The following is a 22,666-nucleotide window of genomic DNA, read 5'->3' on the forward strand; positions in this document are numbered from 1 at the left end:
GTTACACAGTCTGCACAGTTATTTCCACGAGTTATTACGTTAGTACAGTTTGGTTTTTATCCACTTGTCGACAGATTATGTATACTCACCTGATGGTTTTTTTTTTAATGGTACTGAAAAAGCCAGACTGAAATTTAAGAACAAGACAGGTCTTCATCTTCCAGCCTGGCGTATATCTGCGTGACAGCAGTTATAGTGATGAGGTAGCGAAGGTGGCTCAGTCCATACATGGGATTGGGTATTAGAAAAGTGCATTATAAAGAAAATTCATTATTATTATTATTATTATTATTATTATTTATTATTATTATCATTATTACAGATTTGTCATATATACACACACACATTTATAAGCACAGTCAAACTGTGTTCTAGTCATTGTAAAATGAATTATATTATTATAATTAAAAATGTACAGTATATCATAACTTTTACTTTACACTTTCATGTGTAATAATAGACTGGACAGAGTTCTGACTGATGTTCAGCGTTATGACGAATTTTGAGGGGTACGAAACGATGAACCTTTGACTAAAAATGCTTCACGGTGCACAGAGGATCTTCCAAAACCAATGCAGTTATCCAGAAGTCACAGTGAGCATAAATAGTTTAAAAGGAGTGAAGACTATAATAAATATATAATAAATATAACCTGTCTCATCAAAAGCTGCAGATTTAAAAATACATAGAATTTCAGAAATTTTGTTAAAGTGCTATATGTGTGTCTCCCTCTCTCTCACAGACACACACACACACACACACTTTGTGATCTCATAATTACATTTTTTTAGCTGATGCTTTTATCCAAGTGGGGACTTACAAGTGGGGAAACAATTCAAGCTCCAGTATAATGAGAAAAGGAAGCTTGCATTGGCCGGGAATCGAACCCGGGCCTCCCGCGTGGCAGGCGAGAATTCTACCACTGAACCACCAATGCATTACACTGATTTGTTTACCCCAGTTAGGTGTGGCAATCCTTGGAATCCTCTCTCTTTCTCTCTCTCTCTCTCTCTCTTTCTCTCTCTCTCTCTCTCTCTCACATTATTCCACACTCTTCTGTGTGTGCTGGGTTAGTTGACTATGCCCTCGTACACAGTGGCCATCATCCCTCTTCAGAGCGGTGTCAGTAGCCTGGACGCACTGCGTTTCTTCCTCTGGGTCAGTATTTCTCTGTCAGGTGGGACTACTGAACTAACTGTTTGGTTTGCTGAATTTGGCTGTGTATTTTAAAATAATAATGTAAACCTCTTGAAGCAATGCTGACAGTAAGCTTTCACTTTGCTTATGTCAGGTTAGCTTTAGATTCTTTAAGTTGTCAACATTGTACGATAAGCCTGTTCTAAATTCAAACTTGACTCTTACAACACATAGTAGACACATACTGTAGCACTGGTGTGAGAAATTCACAGCTTTATTACTAACTGCTAGAAGGCACAACCACATGGATGGCACTGTTTTTATTGTGTAAAAAGTTTGAAATGAATAGCAGTATAAGTGAATTTTTAGCTGTTACGACCGCTTTGGGACATTTATGAGGAACTTTGAAGTTATTTATATCTGAGTCAGTTACAACTTTCATTTGTGCTAAGTGTCACAATCCAAAGCTCAATTCCCACACCAGTCCCAGTCTTACGCATGGCTCGCATCTCCCTGCTGTACTCAACACCTCTATTTTCATTCGGTTATGACCAAAGCATGATCTCCTCAAGTATTTAAATGAAACAAACAGCATAAATGTATGTGAAAATATCTTTGTTTTAGCCTTATGCACACATACCAAGACCAGCAACATAAAGAAGCAGAAATTCAAATGCAAATCAAATATTGAGCAGATATTATTTCAAAAAACTGGGCTGACTTTGACAATGAAGTAGAGAGAACAGTATAGATTCACTTTCTTAAATGTTTGCATATTTCAATAAACTAGATGTATCCTAGATGTAATTTTTTCTGGATGTAATATGACAACATTAGTCAAATATAACAGGTACTTCCTATTACCATCTCAGAGACATTGCTGAATTGGGCACTTTCTGTTGCTTAGAAAGTACCAGTAAAAATACCAGTTTATTCATCTAGTCATAGCTTCACAGTTGTTATTACGCTACTTGGTTCCTCATCTTGTGCAAAATGGAGCTAGCAGGACAGTAATCACAACAACAACAACAACAACAACAATCTTCTCCTTCTTCTTCTTCTTCTTCTTCAGCACACCAGCAATCCATTCAGCATTGCTTCAGTCAGCAGTATTCACTGTACTGTCTTTTTTGGGGTTTACGGGCTGCTGTCAAACTGAGGCCAAATGCTCTGCTCTGCTCTGCTTTGTTGCTGCAGGTGAAGAGGCTGAAAGATCTAGAGAGGGAGAAGGACTTGCTGTGGCTGGGTCTGCAGGTTCTGGAACATTCCTGTAACACAGACCTCCAGGACAGCTCCAACGATGGAAGGCTTGGTGAGGTGGGTTCAATGCAGAAGATGCTGGCGCTCCTCTTCCTTTGGAGATAGAGATTATGCAATTTGTATGCAACCGCTTTTTCTTAATCCACCAGATTGGCCCCTGGCAGTTCATCAAGACCTAGATGATCTGAATCAGATGTATTGGTGTATAGTTCATGAAACTGACTGCATGTGTTGTTGGTCTTCTGCCATGTGATTGTGTGTTTAACAAGTTTGTTCCATGGTTCGGAATGTGCCTGACAAAGCTGATTTGACCTCATCTCTCTAGAGGAACCTCGGTACCGCCTCTCTGCTATGGGAACAAATACAGCGAGTGAATAGAACTTTGAGTGATCTGATGTGGTATCAAAGGAGACCACACCCAGGCCTCCAATGTAGAAGGTACACATTTCCTGATTTTAGTCTAATCTAATATGCACCAAAAGCATGACGGAACTAAATTACAGGCTGTAGCACTAATGTGATGTTTAGTGCTGTAAAAATGTCTAAGGGTGTGTTTCCCCATTCAGGAGGTGAAAGGAAGGATGCTCAGTCTCGACTCAAAAAGCAAGGCTTCCCACCTGATGTATTCGGGCAAACCCTGACAATCTTTACGTTTTCACGTTATGTACTTGTATGGAACTCACTTTTGTATGTTGCAAATTTCAATACATTGATTAAAGGACTGGGAGACCTCAAGTTACAAGTTTCAGCCTTGAAACGAGGGGGAGTCTGTTGTAATGTTGTCCACTGAGGAAAAAAAACTGTTTACATTCCTCTAAAATAAAGCAGTATATAGATTATTTTGTGTCTTGGCTGTTTGATTATAACGAAAATGTGTGATTACTGTAAAATGGACAAATTGGACCTATGTTTATTGCACTGCTTTATAAATTCGTGTTGCAATAAATTGGCATTTATATTATGGTTATAGCTGTCTTACATAAAACAAACAAAAGAACGAACAAACAAATAGAAAAACAATATGCCAAGACTGCGGCTAGGTACAATAATGTCACTAACAAATCATTTATCTGCGATCTTGACGTTCGACTTTAGTACATACGCGTACTGCGTTAGTGCCGAGTCCCTTCAGTGGTGACATTTCAAGTTTCATAACCTCGCTGTCAGACTCAACCAGTTACAAGCGTGTTTGTCACAAAACTCAGGGAGGCAGGATGCATGTGCTAAGCTGTGGTCTTTTATTAAATCACAATCAGCATCCAAGTCGTGAACATGCTAACGGTCAAGATCGAGGACATGCAATCTAAGAATCGTTAAGGGTGAAGAGAATAAGATCCTTACACTAGGAAAACACATAGACTTAACACCGCACTGCTCGGTACACTCCTATGACTGAGGGGACGGAATGAGTCTAAATGGTGTTCATGAACACAGGGAGGAATGAGGCGATTGTATGACATAGGCGTACGTGATAGTTAGGTAATGGGTATAAAGCAGCAGTTTAAGTGGTTAGTAATCGGGAGAATATGAACGCGGATAGGTCTGGTCAGAGAGAGGAGGACACGGGGGCGTGGCAGTGTACCGCAAGGAACTGCTGGGAGAGGTTGGAAGTTCTGCAAGTTTTCATTTGAACTGTATATTTAAAAATGAAAACTGCTGTAACTTTAAACAACGGGAGGGATATTCCACTCGTGGGTCTGGGAACATGGCAGGTTAGTCTGAAATTAAAGGCTTGTTCTCCTGAAAGAAGACCAACACATGGCAGTCCTGAGCCAGAAACACGTATTGAACTAATGAAAGCACACTCTCCGTCAGTATTTCTTCTGTTACGTTAATGTGCACGCTTGTAATCTAGCTTTCTCTAATGTATTAAATTTAAAAATCACGTAGTTCGTTCATTTTTGCGTTGTCACCCACTACTCCGTATTATGTAACTCCTTCAAAAGAAACGTATAATCGAAGGCATTTTTGTGTACCTCTCCAGTCTCCTCCTGGCCAGGTCACTGAAGCTGTTAAGGCAGCCCTTGCTCTTGGATACAGACACATTGATGGAGCTTTTATTTACCAGAACGAAGCAGAGGTGGGAAACGGAATCCATTCTGCGATCGATGAAGGTCTAGTGAAGAGAGAAGACATCTTTATAGTCAGCAAGGTGTGTAATTTGAAACTGATTTTTGACACCCCCATATTTAAGAGGTGAGTTGTTAAGATCTAACGCAATAATTTTCCTATTTCCCATCAGTTGTGGTGCACGTTCCACGAAAAGAGCCTAGTAAAAGCGGCATGTCAGAAAACTCTTCGTGATCTTCATCTGAACTATCTTGACCTTTATCTCATCCACAGTCCAATGGGCTTTAAGGTATAACTTCACAAAAGTGTCTCATCTGAATTGTAAAGAAATTATAAAGATGACAGGGTCATTATACAGTGCATTAGGGTTACAGCTTGTTATATGTCGCTCAGGCTGGTGACGAGCTTTTTCCTGTGGACAGTGAGGGCTTCAATGAGGCAGGTGCCACACGCTTTCTTGATACCTGGGAGGTGAGTAGGTCGTCATGGCAATCTGTCTGTAACTGCTCTCTTCTTTTCTCTATCTTCAGACTGTTTTATATTTTATTCTGATAGTATTCCCTGTGCAATGGGATGACTTAACTAAGCAATGTCTATTGTCTGTGTAGTGTTAGTGTATTGTGTGCCTGTTGTGAATTGGCTGTCCATCAATAGAATATGCTGGTTTTTCTTTTAACTTTCCAAGGGTATGGAAGAGTTGGTGGACTTGGGAATGGTTAAGGCCATAGGTGTCTCCAACTTCAATCGTGATCAAATTGATGCCATCCTGAACAAGCCGGGTCTTAAGTACAAGCCTGCCAATAACCAGGTACTAAGAGAGTGTTTTCTCTTTAAGTGCTGTTCAATATTCAATAGAAGAGTGCAGCACTCAACTAGGAGACTCTAGGCAAGCAGTAAAAATCCCAACACTGTCTTATTGTCCTTTATGCAGAACGTTTGAAATCTAAATGTACAGAACCGCAATAAACCAGAGTTTGACTTGAGCTACAAACCCATGAGCTGTTTGCCTGTGAAATTTTACTTATGTCTATGTATCTCAAATGAGGATCAGGCCCATATCAGACAGACATTGCTTTCTCTGTCTGACTTTAGATTGAATCCCACCCATACCTGACCCAGGAAAAGCTCATCAGCTACTGTCACTCACAAGGCATCACTGTGACTGCATACAGTCCGTTTGGATCACCCAGAAGACCATGGTAAGGTCAAGGATGCGTTGGACAGCTTAGTAACATCCAGGCCTCATCCTGCATTGACTCTGTTGCCACATAAAAAAGTAGAGTGTTACCTTTTTAGTTATAAAGCTGTTGTTCTTAATCTTAATTGTTAGTACCCTTTGGACACCACTCCTTTTCTCTACCTCTGCACTGCTCTGATTAAGTGCTGCTTTAACTAAGCACTCAGGTAGAACAGAGCTGTTTGGTTAAATGAGTCTCAAAGACAGGAATTATGGCATTGTTTTGAAGTATAGCTGAGAGAATATCCAATAACTGATGTTTCATTCAATTTTTTTTTTAACTTCACTTCTTTTCATTAAGGGCCAAAGCGGAGGACCTCTCTCTGATGAAGGATCCAGTTATAGAAGCCATAGCAACCAAGCACAACAAGAGTGTAGCACAGGTGTATTATTTCATTATTTTAATATTATTATCATATATGTATGTATGTATGTATGTATTATAATAACTTTTGTGCTAATACTGAGTTCTTTGCCTTTATAGGTATTGCTTCGCTTCCATATTCAGAGGAATGTGATTGTCATTCCAAAATCCTGTACACCCCTTCACATACAAGAGAATTTTCAGGTACCTGCTTTTCATTTGGTTAAATACTGAAATATTTCTTATATGATAGTTAGAAATACTGAACTATTTCTTGGAGGGTAGTTTGCTGTATACAGTTAAGGCTTTTCTTAACAAAAGGTTTTTTTTTTCTCACTCAAACTCAGTCTCAGTTTCTTACTGATACTCTTGATGAAACTTTAAGAAAACTCCCCCCAAAAACACCCAGAAAAATATAACATTTACTTTTTTGTTTTTCTTAAACACTTGCCACAGGATTATATATAATCATTTATAACCAGTAAGCGATTTGTAGGGGGATCAAGAGGGATGCCATCCCCTTTGTTAGCAAAATGACCAAAATGCATCTGCCTCGTTAACCTGCCACCCCCCTATATACTCTATGGAGTAGTGTCAGTGACCATTGGGCCATCCCCCCTGTTGGCCATTGGGCCATCCCCCCTGTTAAAAAATAACAAATCACCTACTGTTGACCTGCCACCCCCCTATATACTCTATGGAGTAGTGTCAGTGATCATTGGGCCACCCCCCCTGTTAAAACATAACAAATCACCTACTGCATATAACCAGTTGATTGTGACATTGTTGTAAGCCCTCACAGGTGTTATGGATTCTGATTTTCATCAACAAACACTGTTATTACAGGTTTTTGCACAATATTCTCCAAAATAGTTCTGCAGTCTTTTTCTATTCCCTGGTTTTAGGTATTTGACTTTGAGCTGAGTGATGAGGAAATGAAAACTATTCTCGCTCTTAACAGGAATTATAGATACTTCGTCTATGAATCGTGAGTAATCCTGAGAGCCTGAGCATACATCTGACTGTTAAACTGTATGAGATCCAAAAGTACTTCTAACTATAATTTTTATATTATTGCAGTATTACCATCGTCATCATAGTCTTACTGGTTCATTACATTAATAGGCCTTTGGAGTTGTGTCTGTTTGGTGCTAAAGGTGACGTATTTTGCTCTGTGTGTAATGTCTGAGTGTGTTCTCTGCTTTTGTTCTTTCATTTTCAGAGGGCTGAGACACAAAGACTATCCATTCCACACTGAATATTAGAAGTAATTTAATGTCTGGATGTAAACTAAAACTAAGTAGATTTCTTTGCATCTGATGAATTGTTTGAATTTATTTTGAGAAGTACATTGCTGCTTAAAGGTACACAACATAATGCTGACCAAAATCAGGATAACGGAATAAAGTCACATGACTTAGCTCTGATGGTGTCTTCAGTCATTCTACAGGCATGTGGGGGAAATAGCCTTACTGATACTCTGAGCAGCTCATATTAGCGTAGTATAAACCTAAATGAAAATATACATTTTCACCAATATATGCAATAAATGGGATAACCCACTAGTAGCTGGAATGCAAAAATTAAAAAATGATTTGTTTTTACGCCAGTCGATGACGATTGGTTCATATTACACGTAAACAAATAACGTCATCATTCTGCGTCTCGTGATTTCACTGGGTACATCACAAGTTTCGTTAGCTTCAACTTCTGTAAACCTAAGGCGAAGCATTGCATCACAGAACGTAACAATTTCTGAGTTTTGCTTTTAGAAAATTTATGTTTATAGGTAGACAAGCTTAAACCCGCTTAGTATTTTTCTTTGTTGTCGCCTGTCAGACTGAATTTGAATGGCTGTGACAGCAAATACAAAGAAATTAATTAGCTAGCCTCATCAGCTTTACCAAACACCCACACCTCAGTTCGAATCGCTGTGTTCAAATTTTAACTGGAAGACGCGCACCGATCGGAGATTTGGTAGTGTTGAATTAATCTTGAAGGACGACAAACAAACGAGGGAGGTAAATTAAATCATGCTCACAATGTTTTGTATTTCATGCAGTCTGAGAAGTAACAGTTAGCTGGCTGCCTACTACAATAGATTCCCATGTAATTTGCTTAGATCCTTGCTAATGTACTCCTGCATTGTCTTACCAATAAAAAATATTATGTATTTTGTGGGGTGCAGTGAGGTGTTGTCTTCTCGATCAGTGGATTTGTTCGCATCATGGGCGCCGAGCAAAGTGGAGATTCGGAGAATAAGCATTCGGATTACAATGCCACGGGTAAACCACAGTGATCTCTCTCTATTATAGAATATATAATTAATAAATAAATTAAGCGTTACAGGATGTTATAAATGGAATACAGTGGATGGTGCATGAAGAATGTGGAGCTAATTGCGCACTCTCCAGTAATTGCAGCGGTTGTTTATCTGTCGCAGTTTTTTTGTAGTTAATAGGAAATTAATTTTAGAACTCAAGTGAGATGACTGTGTCAAGTGTTCATCAAACATGTCTTCCTTTCTCTCATGTCAAGCACGTATTGCACTTTTGCAAACGCAGTAACTCAGTATCGCGTGAATTTTTCAGTTGTACCTTCGCCGGCGAAGCAAAGAGCCAAAATGGATGATATAGTGGTGGTCGCGCAAGGAACACAGTTATTACGCAACATTCATAATGACCCTGACGTCATCAAATTACAAGAAATTCCTACCTTTCAGCCACTTTTGAAAGGTGAGCATCTTTAAATGCATCCTTAGGAATGCATCCTTAAATGACTTAACTTTGTTACATTACCTTTCTCATGTTGTTGTAGCAGAAGTGATGAAGTTCCTTTCCTCTCTTTAGGTGTCCTCAGTGGACAGACGTCCCCTAGCAGTGTGAATCTGGAGAAGCTGGACTCTGTTCAGGTCCTGCAGCTTTGTGTACGCTATCAGGATCACCTGCACCAGTGTGCAGAGGCTGTGGCCTTTGACCAGAATGCCCTGGTCAAGAGGATTAAAGAGGTACACCTCAAACTACAGTCTCACAATGTGGATACAGAAGCCGTGGCTTGGCAGTAACCTTGAGAAATAGCATTTATGTTAATGAACTTTATGGCTTTAAAGATTATGGTTGTAAGACTTTTTCTTGGTGGGGAGGGGTAGGGGGGGGCTTAATTTATCATTTCTGTCAAAATGATATTTAAAATATTTAGAGTGGTATAGTATTAAGGCACTACAACAGAATTAAAATTAGAATTCAAACTAGTTTGGACTGTATCAAAAGAAATAACCAAACCTCCCAAAAACACAGAGGATTTAAGGTACACTGTATGGAAGATACCATATGTATTATGGTGCACAGTTGAGGGTTTTTTTTTGTGGAATTCTGTGACCCTGATGAGCTGATTCTCCCCATATGCACCAATCAGATGGACCTGTCTGTGGAGACCCTCTTTAGCATCATGCAGGACAGGCAAAAGCGCTACGCCAAATATGCAGAGCAGATCCAGAAGGTCAACGAGATGTCCATGATTCTTCGGCGTATCCAGATGGGCATTGATCAGACCATTCCTCTGATGGAGCGTCTCAACAACATGCTGCCCGAGAGTGAACGGTTGGAACCTTTCAGCATGAAGCCGGATGGAGAGGCGAGGTAGAGACACCCCTTAGGACTCTGCAGCCACAGAACGCCACAGACCTCTTTGTTACATAACATGGAAAATGATGCTTGAAACCCCTCACCAGAGGACTTTTATTGTGACACAGCTGTGCGTTGTCCTAATACATTTGTAACAAGACGGTTGATGATAGTCAATGCCCCAGAATGAAATGATGTAAGCACAGGTGGAAGAATCTCATTATGAAAAAAACACGATGAATTCACGTGCTAACTTGGCTTTGATTCATATTAACTGATGAAAGATGAACTGTGTGAAAGAACAGGTTCATTTCTGATGCATATCTGAGTTTGACGTTTACATACCTGACCATGTGCAATAACTATTGAAACTGATTGTACATGGTCATAACCCTAGTGGTAAGCCCCTGTTAAAAGAAAAAAGAACATGAAAGAAAGAAAATGTTTGTTGTCAGAATAAACTTAAATGTAAATAGGCAGCTCTGGTTATTATTGTGCAAAAACATGTTTTCTCTTAAGTTGTTCATAAGTTAATAATATCATAGTAAATAATATCATGTGCTGATTTTCATGTCATGCATCCGCTGGTTTTACTGAAGTTAATATACAAAGAGTTTGAATTTTGTTCGCTTCTGAGAATCAGGGTGTTTCAGTACAATTACCTTGAAGAATAATTCTAATAATGTTGATTGTGTTGTCTTATTTAACTTCACATGTTGTGAACATTCTCTAAATATATGAGCCACCTCTAATACAGCGGTGTGCACTAAAAAAAAACACGTGAGGTTATATACAAACAGCCTTGTAATAACTGATCTGAGAGAAGCAAAACGCTATGTCACACATGCTTATGTCTGCGCCATAAAACAAAGCAATGCAGAATACGTCCATTTTGTGTGTTTATTGGTTAATAATGGATAGTAGATAAAAAAAAAGATGATAATTTGCTGTACCCTTTTGTAAGAAGGATACTATGAGTAGCTTTAGGTGAATGTAAGTTGTAAAGTCATCGATATAAGTATATATTTGAATATAAATATATTCAGTTTAATTTATATAAGGTTTAACTACAAAAGAAGGGTTAAGCTGTGAGAATTTTTAATCAGCAATTAAGTTGTAAGACCATTTAGCCAGAGCTGTGGGACAACTGAAATTAACCTTTGTACATTACTAAAGAAAACTTATTACGTCATTTGTTTTGGTAATTTTGGATCACGATGAACTTTGGACAGAGTTACCTATATTTCAGCGGTGTAGTCATTGTAATCTTTACAGTTTTGGCATTACAACATACTATCTCGGTCACAAAATCGGTTAGCTGGGCCATCGCCTGTTTGTAAGACTTCCATGGCTTTGGCAGTTTTCCTTTTATTTTGAAGTGACCCTCTCCAGTCCTACAGGTGGCGATAAAAAGCTCCGAAAGCCCACGCCTTAAAATATGGTAGGTAGATAACAAATCAATTTGTTTACGTCTCCTGGATGTTACCCGCCAGATTACGACGTCTGAATTATTTGGTCCGTCATTTGTTGATACAGTTAGGGCAGATCAACAAAAACCATTATGCGACGCCTTGGCTCTGTCCAGCAAAAGATCCCATGCGTTTTCTTAACCGAAGTGAGAGATGAACCATCCAGAAAACGCGAGTGTCAGGTAAGTGCTTAAATTTTAGTGGTTCTGTAACATTAAGGTTCCGAGAGTTTTAAATCTGCTTTACCTGTCATACAGCAATGATGAACATCTAACCAGGTGCGTGTTGCAGTAACATTAACACGCAGCATGCGCTAGCAAGCTAACATGGCTACTTGAACAGGGACGCATGTCGTCATTGTTTTATTTTTATTAGGTGATACTGTTATTTCAGATGTTTCGGCATGATGCTGTGTTTAATTTTTTTTTTTAATCCAACAAACCATTTGTTTAACCTCTGTCACCATGATATACATGCCGATTATTATTAGATTACAAGAATCGACACCTTAATTAGCCGGTTAACTTTAACTCTGTTTCTAGTTTCCAGTCTCTGGGTTTCACCGCCGTATAGTTTTGCCTAAACACGGCGTTAATCCGTCTCTGATTGTCAGTGGCAAAAGCGGACTAGATCAAAATTTGCAGCACTTTGGGCCCTTAAGACTGGCTTTATGAAATACTGACCCTTTACAGCAGGGCTGCCCCAAATACTCAGTAAGACACGTCTCCCCGCCCCAGGATAACGGTTATCAGCATAACTGTGATATGTGTGATAAATGCGACGAATACTTTGGCCCGTTTTAACGAACACACCCCCTTTCCCGTGTGCAGTTGTTTCAGGTAGTAGCGACAGAAAATTTGAATCCGATAGCACTCAACGCAGACGTTTACAGCGCACTTGCAACGGAGAAAGTCGATGGCACTTGCTGCTATGTCACAACCTATAAAGGTTTGAGATCCTTCTCAGTTAATTAACGTCGAAATTCCAATTGTCGATGTAATGGAAAATTATCAAATGTTTTAGAACCTGTACCTTTCGATTAATGCACGAAGCAAGTAGACTATACGCCCTTACTAAATGCATTATTTATATGAGCGAGGAAGAGCTGATGGCTGGTTCTTTTAAAGGAGAGCCATACCTCTGGGCTCGCTTGGATAGGAAACCAACGAAGCAAGCGGACAAGAGGTTCAAAAAGTACCAGTATTCTCAGAAGAGTACTAAAGGTAATCACTATCTCCATTAAATTTCGAGCACTTCATTCTCAATTATACAGTGGCTTTCATCTTCACGGTAGAATGACTGTTTCTGGGTACTCGAAAACACTGCTGTAACGGGTTGTAATTCGGTTTACAGTCTTCGAATCACTGGTAATCTATCAGTCAATTTTATCGGGAATCTGCGTTTGCTCAGGTTTCACTTGGAATGTAGACGAGGATTTCAGAGCGGTGCCTGACTCTTGGATCCCAGCTCACGGCGTCCAACATCAAAACGGCCAACCTGTTCCAGATGAACACGGACACATCCCAGGTTAGGTCAGCTCGTTTTTCACCCTATATCCTCAGTGTCGTCATACGCGTGTGAACAACAGACTGCTAACTGCATTGTGTAATTCGATGTTAAAGGATGGGTCCCAGTTGACAACGAAAACAAACAGTATTGCTGGCATGCCTCTGTGGTAAACTACGAAGCAGGGGAAGCTCTAGTTCTCAGGCCACATCCAGAGGATGAGGATTTGCTTGAAATCATCAATGTTCCGTTGTCCGAGCTCATGGAGCAAACGCTGGAGCTCATTGGAACCAATGTTAACGGCAACCCGTACAGTGAGTATGACTTCGACCAAGCCATGCATCTGTGATTCCTCAGATCTGTATACTTGTCCTCCGTGAGTTGTTAAAATGCGTTCTAAGAATGTACATTACCAGTGAAATACTGCTGCCTGCTAAATGACTGTGTTGTGCCCTAGGTTTGGGCAGTAAGAAACATCTGATCCACCTTCTGGTGCCCCACGGCGTGCTGAGGATTAGGAACGCTCCACTGGTAGAGTACCAGGCGCTGCATTCCTGGTTTCAGGGATGTCACGAAGGACGCGTGGAGGGAATAGTTTGGCACTGTAATGATGGGACTCTGGTGAAGGTAAAGTCAAATGAAATGTCCCTTCAAGTACTCTCTCTGACTAGTCATTTTTAGCTAAATGTTATGTTTGGGCTTATTGATATTATTCTTTAAGTCTATGTTTTCACCAGAGCAGCACTGTTCTGGTAGTTAGACAGCATCTCTCTTTGTTAATTGTTCCTGGCAAGCGACCGTGTTAATTTATGATAAAGACCTAATCACAGTTGTTGTTTGGTCTTTCAGGTTCATCGTCATCACCTGGGCTTGAAATGGCCTAATGGAGCTACGGTGCTTGCCACTAGGCCTGTGGTTATCCACGTGGAAAAGTCCGACAACGACAGCAAAGACTCGCAGAAATCTTTATTTACAGTTCTCTCAAGGTTCAGCGGACAACATTTCAATTGTATTCAGGACATCCAGTTTGAGGCCTGATCAAGAGGACAGATCCAAGAAATGCAGAACATTCCTACATTACTGCCATTGCTTCCTGTTTACTTAAAAAGTCTTATGAACTTAACCTTTGCCTTTGGGTGGAGATGGCCAAGTGGACGAAGATGTCAATTTTAAATTGTAACTTCTTCACAGATACAGACATCCTGTATATTCACTTCCTAGAACTGACTAAAGCAGGTGTTTAATACATGAATGATGCTGATTTTACTTAAAGCTGTGAAATTTTCCCCCTTTTCTCTTGGGATAGAGCTCGGTTGTTTGAATTTTATTTATTCAGTTATGTAAAGTTGAACTCCATCCTGCAGCATGCCAAGAAAGCTTGTGGTAATTTCACAGCTAGACATGAAGAATATAGTACACTACAATGTGTATTGTCTTCCGTTAGGAAAAAAAAATTGGCCAATAAAAAGTTTGCAAGTTGGTTTAAGCACCAGCTGAAGTGTATCAATTTGTGTCCCCATAGCTTTAAAAGACCTCACATTTCTTTGATCCTCAAACATTTTTTTATTCTGAAACTGTACATTATGCACACATAAATTAAGCTTTATTTAAATCTCTAAAGCAGTTGTGACAATCACAATACAATTGTCAAAAGACAAAAAAAAAGAACATTTTCTGTAGAACGTGAACAAATACACATTGACTGTAAGGCCACAAGACTTGGTAGCATTTAAGAGGAGACAAAAGTCCTATGTTCTCTACATGGTCCATTCTATTCAAGCACAGACATCCATCGTTAACTGATGGACACGTTTGTCGGGATATCTACGCTCACTCCGAATCGATCGCTCAGCTTTTTCAGTTGTTCCTCCAAAATGATGTTCTTCTTCACCTCTGCGCTGTAATTGTACTTCAGGTCCTCAAGTTCCTCGAAAAACGTCGGGTCAAAGTTTTCCAGCTCTCTCTTCAGCTTCCTCACTTCATCCTCAAAAACATAAAACATAACATCAGTTTAAATTTGAGTTGACCAGACACTTTGATATACCGACTTGATATAGTGGTATGTGGTACCTGTAATTGTTGTTTTTCAATTTCTGCTGCCTTCATCTGTGCTTGGAGCTCTGTGTATCCTAAAGAACAAATTGAGCATGAATTTTTCACAGTTTTACAAAGCCTTAATGTCATGTGAAGGCCCATTGCACATGTGGGCAGTTCAGTATTTTTTTTTAGATTTATATGAAGATATGAATGTTTTTGACAGTCCATCATCTCATTAAACTGTCTCACCTGGTCCAGACATACTGGTCCCAAACTGTTCTTCATACATCTGAAGCTTCTGAAGAAGTGCAGCTTTCTCCTTCTCCAGTTTATTATTGGCCAATCTAAACACAGTGTAAGGCATGAAGGATGCAAGACCGGATATTTTTCCACAAAACAACTTTGTAATGTGTTTTGATCATGGTCTACCAGTGAGTACAGCTGACTGATGTGTCCCCATACTCTGACAAATGAAGGGATTTTTGAAAGACATTTTGTAATTGGCGCATCTTAAAAACATCACTTCAGTTTACTCTGTCTTTTCCCCTATAAATGACTAATTGTTTTGCTTGAGGGGGTTGACATTACCTTGATTATTTTGCTTGAGGGGGTTCACATTACCTTGATTATTTTGTTTGAGGGGGTTCATATTACTTTGATTATTTTGCTTGAGTGGGTTGACATTACCTTGTGGATTGGAACTCCCTGAAAAGGTCGTCTTTTTTCGCCCCTGCGGGAAAATTTTTGAGGAGCTGCATCTGCAAAGGAAGATCAGTAATCTTAATTATTCAGTTAAAGGGACACGTATTGACTGAAGTTTTTTATCAGTGTTGTGGTTAGAAAAGATTCCCCTCAGATGATTGACAGTTATGCATGGCGGGATGAATGCACGATGAATGAAGTCTTACCTGCTCTTTAAGTTCAGTGATGACACGTTGAGTGTCCTGATCCTTCTCTTTGGCTTCTCTCAGCTGTAGCTGAAGCTCAGAAAGACGGGAGTTCTTCTGGGAGACTTCATTCTCGAGCTCCTTCATTTTAGTCTCAAATAACCTGTTGGCAAAGGAAAGTGAGAAGTTTGTGTATGTCACTCAATACTACTCACTCACCGCACTCGCATGTTGTACGCCGGACTGGAAATGTAAACAGTCGTAACCTCAGACATGTATGAAAAGTGATGACAGCTGCTGGATGTGCTGATGACAGGATGAGTAGTTTGTCCAAATTATGTCTAAATGCCTACAACGTGTTTGCTTTGAGCTAGGGCTCTGCACCTCTTCAAAGTCATCAATAGTTTGCATTGAGAACTCACACTGCCTTAGCACTAAATGCAGACATAGTAGGGATGAGGATCTGAGTGGATTTGTATAGATTACCATACAGCTCTGTGAGAGCTGATGGCTGTAAAGGATCTGATGCAGAAATAAACAGATGGTTCAGTGTTAAATGTCACTGAGTAAAGGCACCTTGTTACCACGGTGGATTTCCAGTTTTTGCTCTCGGGCACTTCTTTGGACGACCCTGTGGCCCGGGCCAGCAGAACTCTCTGTTTGGCCTCCTCCAGCTCTGCCTGCAGTCTCTCATTGGTCACCTCTAGACTGGCCTTGGCAACACGCAGCTTTTCACAAGCCTCCGTCTCCTGTGGTGGTATAAAATGAGGATGTATTTTGATAATGGAAAGTGAATAGTGCTGTCTCATAAACAAAAATCAAAATATACTGTACTGTTTTGATTATTCAAAGCAGTCTATTCCATGACTGTCCAAAGAAGTTTATTAGGATTCCTATTAGCAGTCCTGACTATATGGTAGAGTGGCAAGGAAAATATCACAGACATGGGGAAAAATGCCTGAAATTCTGATGCGCTTAAAAAATGTAGAGCCATTTAAGGGGACATAGACTTGAAGATGTTGCCTACGCTAAAAAAATTCATGAATAATATAAATGAATTAATATAAATGAACTATTATACATTGGTCATATCATAAATAGCCTAATCTATATAAACATTGTTTACCTTTTTAATATTTTTGCGAAGCTGTTCATTTTCCATCACGATTTTCTCTACTCCTTTTGCTCTTGTTTCAAGTCTTGCGGTTATCTGTGCCTCTGTCTGTGTCTTCAGTCTGTTGTACTCAGACTACAGCAGAGGGGAAAAGAAGACATTGTAGATGTGTTTCACACTTCTAAGTGCTGTTATAGCACACATAATCATCAGTGCGTCATTCCTCTATTCATTAACATTTTAAATAAAATGATTTAAAGTAATTTAACAAGAGCCGTATTCTACGGCGCTAGTTACTAAACGAGGTGCATTAGTTCCTTTACACCCAGCGACAACTGACAATAAGAGAATTATTGGAAAACAAAGTCTGCTGATACATTTGTCTTAACAAATTTCAAAAGCCATCTGCCATCCATCTATCTGTCATTTCTATGTCAACAAATCAGAGCAGCACACGTGGAGACAGAAACAATATGAATATGACTATTATTACTCCTAAGATTATTATTAGGGAAATGTACCTTAAGTTTTGCGTGTTCCCGCTCCAGTTCGGCCAGCTGCTCCTGAGCTGCTGTGGCCGAGGTCTTTTTCAAACCCTCGTTTTCTCTCTGGACTCTCTCCACCACCTTCTTCATCAGCCCGATGGTCTTCTCCAACTCAGGGACAGTCTTGCCACTGCGGCCGGACTGCAAAGGAACAGGAAATGGTTACATGTAGAGTGCGTGAGAGAGTGCGGCTGAGAGTGGCGACAGTTGAACGCCAGACGGGTGTGGCGTGACCTACCCCGCGCACCTGCCCGAGTTTCCTCTCTGCTTCGGCTTTCTCCTTCTTCAAAACCTCACACATCTCTTTAAGGTCGGTGACCTGGTCCTGCTCATGAAGACAAGCACAGAACAACGTCACGGTAACACGGATGGGTCTTGTTTATGTTGCTATGGGACCAAGGTGACTAGTAGATTGGTCTTTAATAATTCTGCAGTGTTGTAGATTGGAATCCCAAGAATGCCTCTGCTGCTTTGCCTTTAAGAGAGGGAATTAACCTCAAGCACTGGTGTGACCTCTAATGTGAACAAGAGTGTCAGCAAAAATAAAAAAAAAGTAAAGCAACGCTGAAGAAAACTCTATTCCACCTTTGACTGGAAGGACCTGCCCCCCCTCATCCAAATGCTCTGTTTTATTTTTTTTTTTTTTTAAACATGACTATATTGACTTTAATTACAGCTAGACAGACCTGACCCAGTCTTGACCCAGCAAGAATTTAACTGCACCTTCAGTCTGGGCAGATCCTTGTTGGCCTGCTCCAGTTGTAAGCGCAGCTCCAGGTTCTCGGAGGACAGCTTCAGGTTTTCTCTCTGTAGCTCGTGCTCTTTCTGAGAGGGGGTGCCGGAGCCTCTGCCCGAAGTCTGTGAACGTAACAAGGAGACCACATGTGAGACAAACTGGACAGACCCGTTTAAAACTAACAGCATGGTTCAGTGATGAGGACTGGAAAGAGACACGGCGGGTAAAGTCACTACAGCGCAGTGGTGGGTGGAGGTTGGGTGGGGTGGGGGTCTTCAAGAGGCACGCCAGAGGACCACAAACAGGAAGCCTAAAAAAGACCTAACATGGCCAATCTCTGCTGTCTCAGCGTTAGCTCATTGACGGGAAGGTCTTACAACAATACAGTAACACAGTGTTATTGTACCTTGAAAGACCTGTGAGGTTTATGTTTTTTTTTCGACCCCCTCTTGGCGTCCTTGGTGACGACCTCATGCTCTAATGGCCCTAGAATGTCGTCTGTGATGTCGAGCTCGTTCTCTGTGACGTCGTCGGTGTCGAGCTCTCTGATCGGAGAGCTCTGGGGGTCTTCGCTGACGGCGGCGCTGGGATCGGCGTCCGGTTCCGAAACGAAGGACTCTTCGGTTTTCTCATCGCCCGCTCGGTTCTCGGACTCCTCTCCGGCTTCTGTTGAGGCTTTAGCTGTTTGTCCGTTCTGCTCACCAGAGGCTTTTAAGGAGTCGTGCTGATCCACACTGGCTTCTACGTTGCTGTTTTTGAGTCTCTTGGGCTCTGACGGTGCCAGTGAATCCTGATCATTCTCTGTCACACACAATTCTCTTTCAGTGGTTGAGGCACCAGTTAATTCAGCATGGCCTTCTACAATTTCAGCCTCCTCTTGTACCTCCAGGTCTGACCCCTGTTGTTGAACCTTTGGCAGGTCCTGCGCATCTATGTCTGGCTCTGTCTGTGTGCTAACCTCCTCAACCTTGCCATTAGTCACTTGTGTCTTTTTGTTATACTCTCCTTTTGTTCTCTGTTTTTCCTCTTTCTCTTTCTGACCTTCATCTGCTCTCTCCTGGACTGGCAGTGCTTCGTGTACTTCCTCTCTTTCTCTATCAGCATTATCTGCAGCATCAGGTTTCTCCGTCTCACTCTCTTTTATACACTCGTTCTCTCGCTCACCTGCTGCCACGTCTGTCTCCTCTTGCTCTTCAGAGTTTGCTATCCGCTCATCATCAGATTTCACGGCTTCTGTTTTTTCTTGCTCGTTATCTCTGACAGCTCCAGTAAGCTGCTCTGGTTCTGCATCGCTGCTTTTTCTTGTAGAGTTGGTTTTGTGTACCTCTCCTTCAGTTTGACTCTCAGCTGCTGTTTCTCGGTCTGCTGTCATGGTGACGGTCTGGGTCCCTTTATTTTGTTTGACTAGCATTTGCCCCTTCGACAAAATGTGTGGACCATCCAACGTGTCCTTACGGTCCCCCCTGCTCTTTTGCTGAGAGGCACTATTATCTTTTGTTACAGAGGACAGGGCATCTTTAGCCATGCTGTCATCGAGGATGTGAAAAGTTGTAGAGTGAGCTTTTTTAGACAATGGTCTGGCACGAGTTGGTGAGACTGAACTTTTATCCTTCATATGAAGAGTTCAGAGTTGAGGAGATGGGTGCAAGAGACATTTAGGAAAAGGAAAAAAAGCATGCAATTTATTTGGAAAGAGTGTAGACAGCAGAAATCCTACTAGTTCCACTACCCTTACCTTAATGCAATTTAAAATAAATAAAATAAATTTTAAACAAGATCAACCCTTATATATCTGTGTGCACTTAAAAGTTTGTTTATCATGCCAGATGGCCAAACAGAATTCCTGAGTGGATTGAAAAGTGACAACATTTCAGGGGAGTCAAGCAGTTAATGGTAGTAGTGCTTTACATCTGACTTAGGGACAGTGCTGCAAGTATTCTACAAACGGGTAAAATTAAGTAAGTAAGATAAGGTTTTAAAATGTTCAGAGCCTGTGTGCACCTGACATTACATTTGATTTTTGCAGTTCAAACCAATTTTCTGATGATAAATATTTACCAGTTAATAGGTGGATAACATGGTACTGGACTTTTGCTAGCAAGCCAGAATTCAAGCCATCTTAAGTCTGGTCACTAATTTTCACTCACCCATTTAACTGTTCCTGTGGCTGCTAGCAATCACGATCGTCACGGCTGACTTAGATTTCAGTGTCACTAGAAGACCAAACCCATCAAGAAATCCCTCCCAAGCTTTGACTGTCAGACTGCAGACAGCTCACTGCGAAAGGTGACACTTACTGATGGCCTGGATGGAGGCTCCTTAGACAACTGATTCTCCAGGGAGTGAAGCTTCTCCTCCAGGTACTGGTTCCTCAGGGCCATATCCTCCATTGCCGCATCTCGAGGTAAGGCCTGCTGCTGTCTACAGGTCACACAGGTGAAAGGTCAGTGAGGATGAGGTAAAACTTAAATAAATCCCGAATAAGTAATCAGGGGAGTCGACGATGCAAGAGCTGAAGTGAAACTACAAGCATTACCACATGACCACACGCTGAATGAACATTTATGTTCAGATTATCAAAATTATAAACCTCTCGCCAATTTGTTTGTTTAAATGAGGAGTTTCTGACTGGAGGAGTAACAGAACTACTTTAACATAAATGCTTCTACAGAAGCTTTTAAGACACCTAAAGACTCACTTTATGGTTTGAATGAGCTGCTCCAGGTCTGCGTTCCTCCTCTTCAGCTCCTCTACCTCTCTCTCAGATTCCAGCGTCCGTGTTCCCACCACCTGGTCTGCCGTCACTCCGCGGCTCCTCAGCTTTTTCTGCAAAGATGCCTTTTCCTGTTCCAGCCTTCAGGATACAGACAAAACCCAATAATCTGATTTCATCCTGAGAGGTAACCAGAGAGTATAATCTATACTGCTTAAGTCGCAGAGATCGGCTTTCTGTGGTCTGAAATGCGTGAAACGAAAAAGCTGGTGTAAAGATTAGTGTGTTTTATCTAACCTGTTGTAGAGTTCCTTCAATGTGGCATGCTGTTTGGACAACACATCCATCTCTTTTTCCTTCTCTTTCAGAATATTCCGTAGTTTGTCCATCCTGGCCTGCCATTTTTTACCCTCCTCCCACCTCATCATTTCTTCTTTGGAGGACTGAAGAGAGAAACAGTTACTTCACTGACAATGTGCAACTTCATGTACATTAAAACAGGACTGACTGGGGGAAAACATGCAAATGAGCTGTGCATAAAACAGGTATACACAAACAAAATGAATGTAATATAATATAATATAAATATAATATAATCATGACAATGAACCAAACTAGGAATAAAATAATTACAGAGAGTTTGACCAGTGAAAGGTGTCAGAGTGAAGGAATTTAGCAGCAAGTGAAGTCATTTCTGGGTTTTACGTAATAAATTTTGGAGATACATTCGATCATTAGTCTCCTGATTATTTCTTTTTTGCTTTGATTCAATATCTTGTGGGAGTGAATCTAGGGTTAATAAGGGGCTATGTGATAAATTCAGGAACCTTCTGTGACATGTAAGGACTAAACAAGGGCTTCGTCTTCATTTATATTTTTGGTAATTTTGTACAGTTTGACAGGGTGTGTTTGGGTCAGTGATATGTAGGTAAATGAGTGACTGTGACATCGGCATTTTCAGACTATGAGTAATAAAATTCTACCTAAGTCTTATCAGTGCCTCTCAAGTTCCTGGTGACAGGTCATTTTTCAGACTAAATGAATGCTGACGTGAACATATTGCCGCACAAGTCATGATTGATTATAACTTAACAAAAACATCTTGCCACATTACATAGTTTCCACTCCTCTAAAAAAAAAAAATGACACAATAAATTAATGCTGACATCCACAAACATTGCTTCCTAAGAAATGACTGATTAAAACACAGTCTAATTAGTAACAGGCAAAAAACCCCCCATCAAAACATCTCTGATATTTTAACACTTAGCAGAGAACAGATTGTAGCACTTAGCACAGAGTGGTGATTGATTTCCAGCATTACCCTTTAGTTTCTAATAGGCCTACCAGGACTAAAATATATGACACAAAATCAGATGCTTCATGGAAATCCAGCAGGAACTGAACACCATTAAGAACGGTGGAGTTGTACTCTACATTCTGAAGTGACAGCAAGACTGCCGCTCATGTCAAGAGTGTTTTTCTTTTTTTTTTAAGAGCACGAGAGCAGAGTAATGATGTTTACCTTGTCCTCCCTCACGGTCTTTTTTTCCGTGTGTTCGGACATATTTCTCCTCTCCAGCTCTGACTCCAGCTTGCGAATCTTCTTCTGCAAAGCCTCCACTGCTGGCCCCTTTCCTTCACTCTCAGCCTGACCCTGGACGAACAAACACATTTGCGTCAAACCGGGCATGTACAAAAAAGTAACAATTCCTCGCATGTGGACACACTTACACATACTTCACCATCAGTGTGAATAGTATGCATGTGAATTATGATTAATATTTATTACTAATAATAACTGTTTTGATTCTATGTTAATATTATTAATTCTGTATTATTATTAACTATAGGCTACATTAAAATGTCTAAATATGAACATATAAAGTGTATAAATTGAGATGAACAGATAAAATAGGAGAAAAGGAATAATTTGTCTGATATGCAAAGAAAGAAAAAAACATGCTC

General features: G+C 40.5%; 4 protein-coding genes and 1 non-coding gene across 5 annotated transcripts in view; 3 read left to right on the forward strand and 2 right to left on the reverse strand.

Moving 5' to 3' along the window:
- Positions 1-866: 866 nt before the first annotated feature.
- Positions 867-937, reverse strand: trnag-gcc (transfer RNA glycine (anticodon GCC)). The gene has a single exon. It is a non-coding gene; the product is annotated as a tRNA-Gly (tRNA).
- Positions 938-4,006: 3,069 nt separating this feature from the next.
- On the forward strand, positions 4,007-7,451 carry LOC115809587 (aldo-keto reductase family 1 member B1-like). Its single transcript, XM_030771313.1, has 10 exons — positions 4,007-4,109; positions 4,382-4,549; positions 4,640-4,756; positions 4,861-4,938; positions 5,153-5,275; positions 5,560-5,666; positions 6,006-6,087; positions 6,189-6,272; positions 6,974-7,056; positions 7,291-7,451. Exons 1-10 carry the CDS (start codon positions 4,044-4,046, stop codon positions 7,331-7,333), a joined length of 951 nt encoding a protein of 316 aa, XP_030627173.1. The 5' UTR covers positions 4,007-4,043; the 3' UTR covers positions 7,334-7,451.
- A 407-nt stretch (positions 7,452-7,858) lies between these two features.
- Positions 7,859-10,468, forward strand: borcs5 (BLOC-1 related complex subunit 5). Its single transcript, XM_030783396.1, has 5 exons — positions 7,859-8,089; positions 8,257-8,353; positions 8,660-8,803; positions 8,918-9,075; positions 9,483-10,468. The coding sequence occupies exons 2-5, from the start codon at positions 8,296-8,298 to the stop codon at positions 9,708-9,710; spliced, it is 588 nt and encodes a 195-aa protein (XP_030639256.1). The 5' UTR covers positions 7,859-8,089; positions 8,257-8,295; the 3' UTR covers positions 9,711-10,468.
- A 757-nt stretch (positions 10,469-11,225) lies between these two features.
- Positions 11,226-13,714, forward strand: rlig1 (RNA 5'-phosphate and 3'-OH ligase 1). Its single transcript, XM_030785144.1, has 7 exons — positions 11,226-11,342; positions 11,991-12,108; positions 12,288-12,383; positions 12,571-12,687; positions 12,783-12,980; positions 13,124-13,293; positions 13,516-13,714. Exons 1-7 carry the CDS (start codon positions 11,253-11,255, stop codon positions 13,702-13,704), a joined length of 978 nt encoding a protein of 325 aa, XP_030641004.1. The 5' UTR covers positions 11,226-11,252; the 3' UTR covers positions 13,705-13,714.
- Positions 13,715-14,461: 747 nt separating this feature from the next.
- cep290 (centrosomal protein 290) overlaps positions 14,462-22,666 on the reverse strand; it is a 29,162-nt gene continuing 20,957 nt past the window's right edge. The window contains exons 40-53 of the mRNA XM_030781517.1: positions 22,224-22,349; positions 20,996-21,141; positions 20,684-20,839; positions 20,283-20,406; positions 17,973-18,107; positions 17,488-17,574; positions 17,226-17,390; positions 16,717-16,839; positions 16,167-16,339; positions 15,612-15,753; positions 15,391-15,461; positions 14,953-15,047; positions 14,737-14,795; positions 14,462-14,650 (exon numbers count right to left, since the gene is read on the reverse strand). Coding sequence (XP_030637377.1) covers positions 14,462-14,650; positions 14,737-14,795; positions 14,953-15,047; positions 15,391-15,461; positions 15,612-15,753; positions 16,167-16,339; positions 16,717-16,839; positions 17,226-17,390; positions 17,488-17,574; positions 17,973-18,107; positions 20,283-20,406; positions 20,684-20,839; positions 20,996-21,141; positions 22,224-22,349 — 1,791 coding nt within the window. The remainder of the gene's footprint in view (positions 14,651-14,736; positions 14,796-14,952; positions 15,048-15,390; positions 15,462-15,611; positions 15,754-16,166; positions 16,340-16,716; positions 16,840-17,225; positions 17,391-17,487; positions 17,575-17,972; positions 18,108-20,282; positions 20,407-20,683; positions 20,840-20,995; positions 21,142-22,223; positions 22,350-22,666) is intronic.

The sequence above is a fragment of the Chanos chanos genome, chromosome 1 (assembly GCF_902362185.1).
Source record: "Chanos chanos chromosome 1, fChaCha1.1, whole genome shotgun sequence".
Lineage (NCBI taxonomy): Eukaryota > Metazoa > Chordata > Actinopteri > Gonorynchiformes > Chanidae > Chanos > Chanos chanos.